We start from the raw sequence: 9193 nt of genomic DNA, 5'->3' as shown, positions 1-9193 counted from the left end.
AGGGATGGAGATTAGGGTTACTCTTTTATTTGGGGGAGCAGCCGTATTATATCTCAGCACCGCTGAGAATTTGCAATTCTCATTGCAGATACAGTCTCACAGCTGGAATTTAAAAGAGTACAAATAATTTCTGAAGAGTCCTAATTGCAGAAATGCCTGTTCATCCTTCAGAGCTCTTGTCCTTCCTGGTCCTCCTGTCTGGGATATTCTCTTCTTGGGTCTCTACTCATCTGTCACATCCTTAGATCATATTAAGCTAAAACGTGCACCTGCTTTTACTCTTCTTCAGTGTACTTAGCGCCACCATAAGGCAAAGATATGTACAGTCCTCCAATGCCATAAGAAAAATACAACATTTTAAATTTAGTATTTATAAAATTTGTTGAAATAAATGCCTATAACATAGACCAGTAGAGTTATAAACATTTTATTTGCTTTTATTTTTTTGAAATACAAAATGTGCACATTGAGTTTACACAAACACGCGATGGCAAATTTCAGTGTACATGTATTGTACTACTCTTTATTTCTACACTGGTGATAGCAGGGCAGCTTTCAACATCCTATCTCTACACCAGAATAGATACCTGATTTATTGTTGCAAAAACAGTTGCAGATTTCCTCCTACTGTAGCCTCTTGTTCTTTATGAGAGTTCTGCAAAACAGGGAGGGTGTTTGTATCCTTAGTAGTGTTGTGGCAACTTTACGATTTGGGCTTATGATCAGCAAAAAGAATCTGAATTGTTGGAGTTCTATGATGAGCAAAATCATAATACAGTCCATGTAAACTGCTTAGCATTTATTTTCATTTTCAGTGAAGTTTTGGTATGGTAGTTCTGGATAGAATGGACTCACTGATGGTTTCAAAGTGAATTCTGCTTTCTCTCTGTCCCCTGTAGGCATTGGGGTAGTCCTGGTCTCTTTGGCCCTGAATGGCGTGTAAAACAAAAGTACCTTGAAGGAGTCAAGGGAAAGGGGATGGCATAGGCCTTCAATGCTGTTGGGAATTATTTGGCATTAAGTATTACCATATACCAGAGGGCAGATATCTTGACCCTTTGCATATGCCTATGAACATCTTTGCTTTGTTCCACACCTTCTGGGACCTCCACTTAATGACACAATAGAAAACAGTCAACCTGTAGGATTGGACAAATCCAAAATTATATACATCATGTAGGCCTTGGCTATAATATGTATTATGAAAAATTAAGAAATGCTTATTAAATAAGCTTTATTAGGCATATGCTGACATCTGGTGATGAACTAATTTGTTTCATGTTATAAAAAATGCCAGATAAATGAGTATCTTTAACGGAAGGCTGCAAATCCATAGAAACTGGGACTGTGTGTTTGTTTTTTAATTATAGTAATCTTGTTTACTTAGTGTATAAATGGAATTACAGCATACAAACATGAAAATTAATTTCTGGAAATTAAATGCAGATGCCAATATTTTAGAAAACCATTTAAAATCCTGGGGCTGAATACATCCGGTTGAGTAGCAAAAACCACTGATATTTTAAAATCACTGATAATGTGAAAGCTCAATAATCCCATGGCTAGAGAATCAATAAAACTATATGCCAGATTCTATTTGGAATAGTCACAGGGTATGAAATGACTTAGAACATCCCATGAACTCAGTGGCATTATGAAAAGGATGCAGATTTGTAACTGGAAAACTCAAATCTTTTGGGAATTGCTTTATATTAAAACAAAGCTTATTTGCATAATATGCCTCAGTGTAAAGCTGAGCAATCTATGCTAAGAGTGGTAGCTCCAACTTTAAGTGTGGTAGAATAATTCACATTTGTCTGTTTGATCGAGGATGCTTTTGACAAGTTAAATCACATTTTCAAAGAGCTGCATGGAGCGCATTATGTTTTCATCCTGTAAGGGAGAAGCACAGTGGGATTAAATTAAGTATCTCTGCAAGGGAAAGTACACTGTTTTGCCTCTAAGTACTGCCTCCCCCACTACTGCTTAAGCCAAAAGCTCAAATACTAAGTGTTTGCAAATATCAATACCATCTTTTCCATTTTCCATAGAGATAAGTATGGAGAGCCCATTTTACATTTTGTTGAATCTGCAGGCTTTAAATATTTCATTTGAATCTTACTTCTGTTAATAGAGAATATTTCTCAAATTGGAATGCCAGAATGGACACTAGAGAGGCGCTGAGGGTAGGACCAAAAATAAGTGAGCAAAAGCAAATTTTGGAATTCCAGGTAGATCGTAGGCCAAGTCACAGAGACTTGTACATGTAGAAGGAAACAGGGTTTGTGTGTGAGCTAAGAGCCAACTCTATTCAGGATTGGAGTTTGGGGGTTGGGAGACCTGTCTATAGTCCTTTCACCTCTCTCTCTAGGTCTGTTAGGGCTAAATCTGTAGGACCTTTAGGAGCCTTTAAAAATTGCCAGAGAAGGAATTGTTTGAGAACCACCTTTGGCCAATGGCTGTGTTCAATTTAGCATATTCCTTAGAAACCAGGGGATAAACTCTGGGCATTATAGGGGCATTTGGAGATTGTGAATGGCACTTGGTGAGCTGCTTATAGTAATGGTAAATAGTAGCTGACCTTGTGCTGACTTCCGGGGCTAGAAGCCAAGGAACAGCCCCAGCAGACTGATGGCACCAATTTAATGCTCTTAAAGACCACTATGTCAAAATATGAGTTGAGAAGCAAGCAGTCACCAAGAAAGGGAAAGTGTATCAATTTGAAAATAAAAAAAGCTAAAGTATCAACAAACCTCATTGTCTCTACATGTATTTTAAAGTATTTATTCTTAATTCTTAATCTTAGTAATTCTTAATGCTCCACCCATGCATCAAGTCAAATAATCATAGATAAGCTAAAACTGATCTCCCACCAGATGATGGAAAACCACTTTGGATTTCCTCTCTGAATTTTCCACTCTTTATTTTTTATGACTGAAGACCATTACTGGTTCAACCAAAAAGCCATTTCTGGTGCTCATCCATTAAAGCAATGTGTTTTCCGCAGAAATTGGATGTACACTTGGCCTGTGATGTATACTTTGCTGTACTGGAATTCTCAGTCTATGGAGATAATATGTTATATGCTCAGTGTGGGAAAAGAGCAGTTCGAATTTCACATGTGTTTTAACCCTCAGTGATAAATACTCTCTATTTATTTAGGATTTAGGAAAGAAAAATGCCGTATATGTGTAACTTTGTATGTTTAGGCGTTTCTGCATAGCTCTCCTCAGGGTAGGCACTCTTTAAATGTAAATTAATTGGATTATCCATTGATGCCGGTTTTCAGAGTGGTGGGCTTCTCTCAGCTGTGTACAAGTGGTAAGGTTAGGTCAGCTTTGTATTTTGCTCCGTTCATGGTGGCTAGCTGACTCTACTTAGTCTGGCTATTATGAAAGCAAAAGGGATTACTTACTTTTTGGCAACTTTCAATGAACTCATCTATGGTAACAACTCCATCTTTATTTTTGTCCATTTTCTGTTCAGGAAGAAAAGAACAAAAAACTGTTCAGAATTCTCCCTCGATGCCCTCACAGCTGAAGCTGTTGAAGAGTCCATCAGCCTCTTTTCATAGGGAAGAACTGCTTCAGAGCATGAGCTAGTCCTTTCTTAGTGATAAGAATCCTATGGGCAACTGCTGTTAGCCTGTTCCCTTTTCAGTACAATGTGGCCGACCACTAGAATTGCTGCCCTAGAGAAAATCTGGCCCACTAGCTAGGACAGTTCAGGCAGTTTGTGGACACTTTCAGAGCCTTGGTTTTCTCATCTATAAATTGAGACTAAAAAGGATTTATAACCATAAGGATTCTTTTGAGAATTTATTGAAAACAAACATTAAAAACATGCAAAATAGCGATTTTTTAGTGTTCTGTTTAGGATATAGTGAATGTTCAATAACTGTAGTTATCAGTATTCTAATAAATTCAAAACCAAAATTACGAAATTAGAATGATGGTTAATATTCTATTGTTTTATCCCTTTCAGTAAGAGTTTTTTTTTTTCTTTTGCATTCTTTTGAATTATTGTGATACTTTGCAAGCATTAGGACATTTACTCTTTTTCACTCCATCTCTGACTTCTACTTGCATCCCTACCTGGAAAAATGTTTCGACGTGTTGTCTAGGAGCATCTTCCTTGAGGACAGGATATGTGCATTTACCCATCATATCGTATATTGCTTTCATTATATCAAGCATTTCCTGAAAAGTAAAAGGTGCTCACATGAGGCTGCTTGCACTGAATGAAGAAACCACTCTGACAGATTATTCCTATTCTGTTTCGAATTTTTTTTTTTTCCCCATTAAGTGCCTTTTGGTTGTTCCAGAGAAAAAGGCAACAGTTTCGTGCCTTAAGAGCAGCAGGGTCAGAATGTAAGAATTAATTCTGATCTTGATTTCAAAATGAAGTAAATTCCTACATATCCAAGATGATCAGGAAAGGAATGTTCTGGTTTAATGTTTAGATTTCCATAGACTTCCTATAGACTTACCTTGTTTTATTGAGTTACATATTATATATCTTATATGTTATCATATACATATCTTATATATATATATCATATATATATCATATATATATCTTATATGTTATCAGTTTCCTTTTACTGAGAATGAACTCCGTATGATGAGCATTATGCTAAACTAACTGATAGGTTTCAAAGCTTATTAGGATTTTCCTTGTTTTTTCCTACTATGGCTTTAAATTAAGAAATTACACATGTAGTTTAGTCAAAATAGTATGTATGACTCTGGGAAATCCCTTGAAATTTTATTAATTTTTTAATTAAAATAAAATCTAGCTTTTGCCTTGTCATTTCCAATCTTGGTAAAAAATAATATCTAATTACTCAGACATGCAAGTTTATTGTTTCACATTTGTTTCCTTCATATTGAAATTTCCATATAAAAGTCTAGATTAAATTGGTAATACAGATGTAATATTACATTTACTTTTTAGAGTATTCAATTGTTATTAATGATAAAGTAGTTTATAATTTATTCTTCATAGGTAAAACATTTTAAGATGTTTTGAGTTTAGATAAGTAGCAAGAATTTTGTCTGACTTAAGCAGAATTCATGAGATGTGTTACATGTAAGATCAGCATGTTTGTGTTAAACATGAGATAGAAAGGGATCAAAGGGCCAAGAGGTACCTAATATTTCCAAGGCATCCAGCTACTAAATATTTACTGTATTACTGTACACCAGTTACAAGAGGCACTAGCTGTTCAGGATATGCTCAATATGCAGAAGCACTTAATATTCATGAGGTCTTACTTCAGACATCCGTTGGTGAGAAATATTCTGGCCCCATGTATCTCCTGCTCAAAAAACACAAAACCTATGGCCTTCAATCAGGCTAACTGTCACACTCTACCTGTGGTCAGATACACTTGTCCCTGTGTCTCTCTCAGTAAGGTCAGGTCATTGACTCAGGGTCCCTTTTGTTTGAGGGGCCTCATGCTCAAATCCACTTCAGGAAAAGCAAGTGAGTCAGTGAGAAGGGACGTTATGAACATTGAGCATCCCCCAGGATTCATGTAATGTCTTTCAACCTCATTTGGACCCTATCCTAAATTTGTTAACTTACCTCATCCCTTTTCCCTTCTCACTGTGTTTTATACTAGTTTAATAAACCATTGATAGGAGTTTCTTAATGTGGGCCTTTTTTCTTGGATAGCCTGGCTGATAGTGTTTGGGGGCTCCACCATTCCCTTTAGGTTAAGTTCTACACAATACAGGTAATTGCAGTCTCGGTAATTTTAAAATTGTATCTGTTTCCATGTTATATTGGGAGAAAAAAGGTCACAGCATGGTATGTATACATTTTCTTCCTAATTCCAACCACAGCCTTTATCCAATTTACAGTATTTATTTGAATGCCTTTAGGAAACAGGAATACAATCTTTATGTGTTTTATATTTACTTTGAAGATATATGCACCATAAACTATTCCTATCCATTGCAAGTTTTTTATTAGAGTATTTCACCACCACCACCATGTAAAATACTTCAGATTTCCTAAAAACACAATTTTCAAATTAATAATTTCAATTGTTTAACATATAAAGTTAGAAAAGAAAAATGGAAACAGTCCAAAGGAGAGTTGTGTTGGTGTGGCATTTCTTACTTCTTTAGTGATGTAGCCATCTTTATTTATGTCATACAAATTAAATGCCCAGTTGAGTTTTTCTTGAACTGTCCCCCGGAGCAAAATGGAAAGACCCTTGATGAAATCCTAAAAACACATAAAAGCATAATTTGATATGACATTTCTTAAAAAAAAAACACTGACTATGATGAAAGTCTTTCTCAAATGATGGAAGCAAGGGTTACAGCCCTCTGGATTTTTTAACCATTATTTAGCAAGATAATGTGTTCTTGTTCTTCCGTTTCTTAGAGTTCTCCATGGGCATAAACCACTCCTTAGCTTTAACGTTCTCATCTTTGATTTGGGAACTGTGATTTAAATCACCTGTGAAACTGGAAATGTTATGAGGACAGACACCCAAGCAGCAAGATGCATGCTCTAAATGGTACTGGTTTTCTATCACAACTGCAAACAATTTTTTTTACAGAAAAGAATCTGAGAACACTGTACATTATGAAATACAAGCACATACATAGCTTATTTCCCATGAAAAAAGATCTGCTGGTCTGTCTTTAAGATATGGGTCAACTCCAACTGTTACTTAGAAATCAAGTTATAACACACATGAGGGCAGTGGTCAAGAGCATTGAGCTGGAAGCCAGACTGCCTGACCTCAAATTCCACTTACGTTGCTTGATAGCTTTGTGTCCTCTGACCATTTAACCTCCCTTTGCCTCAGTTTGCATATCTGTAGAATGGGGATTATAATACCTACTTCTTAAAGTTTTTGTGAGGATTAAAATAGTTAAGCTATAACAAAGTCTAGCAAAGGCATTGGTTATGTGTTTACCAAGTAAACGAAGCCCTTAGCCAGTATCATGGTTAGGCTGGTTTGCTTGAACTTGTTCAAATTCCTATATATTTGTTGTCATGTGGAGCAGAGCTACCGTCACAGAGTGGTGACTCTGAGCTTACACAGATCTAATAATCCACTGGTAGATGAGAATGGAAGAGCCCAAGGGGCAGGTAGCAGTGGCCTTCTGGGTGAATTTGCATTTTCTCTCTACATTTCTATATTCTATCATCTTATAGTTGTTTTCCTGTCCCAGTTTCTTAATTTTAATGATTTTTTTTTAAACTTTGTAATGTAGGTAACATACACATAGTTCAAAATTTAACAATATGTAAGAGGTTTGGTGAAAAATTTTCCATTCCTGGACGCCAGCTACCCTTTTTCTTTCTCCTTGGGCAGCTTGCATTAGTAGCTTCCTGGATTACTTCCAAGGAGTTTTTGTGCATATGTAAGTATGAGGCATATTTATTTATATGTATTCCACATCCCTTCACACAAGTAGTCTGACAGGCTGTTCTGTACCTTTTTTCCCCGCCCCCAACCCTTAACAATCTTAGGAATAATTCAGTCTTTTTCACAGTTGCATAATTACATATGAATGTATCATAGTTTATTTAACCACTCTTCCACTGGTAAGAATTGAAAGATTTCCAATTTTATTTAAAACAATTTTACAAAGAGTGACCTTATATGTACATAAGTCATACTTGAGCAAAAATATCTGTAGAATAAATGCTTAGATGTGAGATTTCTGGGTTAAAGCATTTGAACATCTGTTTGTAAATTTTAAAATTACTTCCAAATTGCACCCCAATTCCCCTCTCAAAATCTATATGACAGTATTTTTAGGTATAAGAATATTATAGCTTGTCAATACTATTTAGTATCAAACTTCAATGTTTTTCAATTTTATGGAAAACTATTTCTCAGATTACTTACATTTGTATCCCAAATAAATTTGAATATATTTTTTTCAAATGTCTCAATGTATAGAAACTCTTCACATATTAGTGAAATTATCCCTTGTCTGAGATATATGTTCAAGTGTTGTTTCCTAGTTTGTCATTGCTTTTGATTTTTCTTATATTTATTTTTGCAAGGTAGGGTTTTTTTTTTTATATTTGTCAGTCTTTTAATATATGTCTTTTGGTTTATGTCATATTGAAAAGGTCTTCCCCATTTGAAGTTATAGACAGGTATTCCCATACTTCTTCCAACTACTTCTGAAGTTTACCATTTTAACGTTCAAATCCTTATTCTGCTTGGAATTTATCCACTGTTTTTAGAGAGTTGTCTGGTTTCACATTATTATTAACTACTGATTTGAGATTAAGATTTATCATATCCTTAAATCTTTTATGTGTCTATATTTCTGAAGTTTCTATTTTATTTCATTAGTAAATCTGTTTATTACCTCTATTACATTGGTTCAATTATGAAAACATTTTAGTAATTTTAACAGCTGTTAGGGCTGTTTCCTCCTGGTTGATCTTCTTTTTCAACCTTTTTTCTCTATTTTTTTTCTTGCTTTAATATTCCACATGAATTTTGAATAACCTGTTGGGGTCTTTATAGGATTTGAGGTAAATTTACAGATCAACTTTGGTAGAATTGACAACTGCATGCTGTTGAGTCTTCCTAATCAAGACTATGAGAGACCTTGCCGTTGTGCAAGTCATTTTTGTCACTGAACCTATCAGTGTTCTGCTGCTGTAACAAATTACTACAACTTTAGTGACTCAAAATAATACATGTTTATTATCTTATAGTTCTGCAGGTGAGAAGTCTGAAATGGATTTCACTGGGCTGGATTGAAATGGGAGAGCACTGGGGATATAGAGGGAGAGTTTGCTCTCTTGTCTTTTTTTTTTTTAGCTTTTAGAGACCACTTCCGTTGTTTGGCTTATGATCCTTTTCTCCATCTCCGGAGCACATCATTTTAGTCTCTGCTCCCATTGTCATATCTTTCTCTTCTTACTCTGATCTTCCTGTTCCCTCTTACAAGGACCCCTGTGATTACATTAGACCCACTTAGGTAATCCAGGATGATCTCCCCATCTCAAGATCTTTAATCACACCTGCAAAGCTCCTTCTACCATGTAAGGTAACATATTCACAAGTTCCAGAAATTAGGATGTAGATGCTTTTGGTTTTGTTTGGATATACAAAAGCTATGACTTCTGTATAATTGTGTATGCTGCCAACTAAGTGTTTCTGCTGTTTATTATAGTTTTTCCATCGAGTTTCCTG

The 9193-nt window shown here is 35.4% G+C and overlaps 1 protein-coding gene across 2 annotated transcripts in view; it reads right to left on the bottom strand.

Moving 5' to 3' along the window:
- Positions 1 to 411: 411 nt before the first annotated feature.
- LOC111149101 (potassium voltage-gated channel interacting protein 4) overlaps positions 412 to 9193 on the bottom strand; it is a 1200286-nt gene continuing 1191504 nt past the window's right edge. For both annotated transcript variants that reach the window (XM_022506024.1, XM_022506025.1), the window contains 4 exons: positions 6130 to 6237; positions 4095 to 4199; positions 3416 to 3478; positions 412 to 1893 (listed from right to left, as the gene is read on the bottom strand). In XM_022506024.1, coding sequence (XP_022361732.1) covers positions 1846 to 1893; positions 3416 to 3478; positions 4095 to 4199; positions 6130 to 6237 — 324 coding nt within the window. In that variant the 3' untranslated portion in view covers positions 412 to 1845. The remainder of the gene's footprint in view (positions 1894 to 3415; positions 3479 to 4094; positions 4200 to 6129; positions 6238 to 9193) is intronic.

The sequence above is a fragment of the Enhydra lutris genome, unplaced genomic scaffold (assembly GCF_002288905.1).
Source record: "Enhydra lutris kenyoni isolate GAN:26980312 unplaced genomic scaffold, ASM228890v2 scaffoldscaffold21, whole genome shotgun sequence".
NCBI lineage: Eukaryota > Metazoa > Chordata > Mammalia > Carnivora > Mustelidae > Enhydra > Enhydra lutris.
The sequence above is the reverse complement of the archived record's forward strand: the minus strand, read 5'-3'. Positions and strand labels throughout refer to the sequence as shown.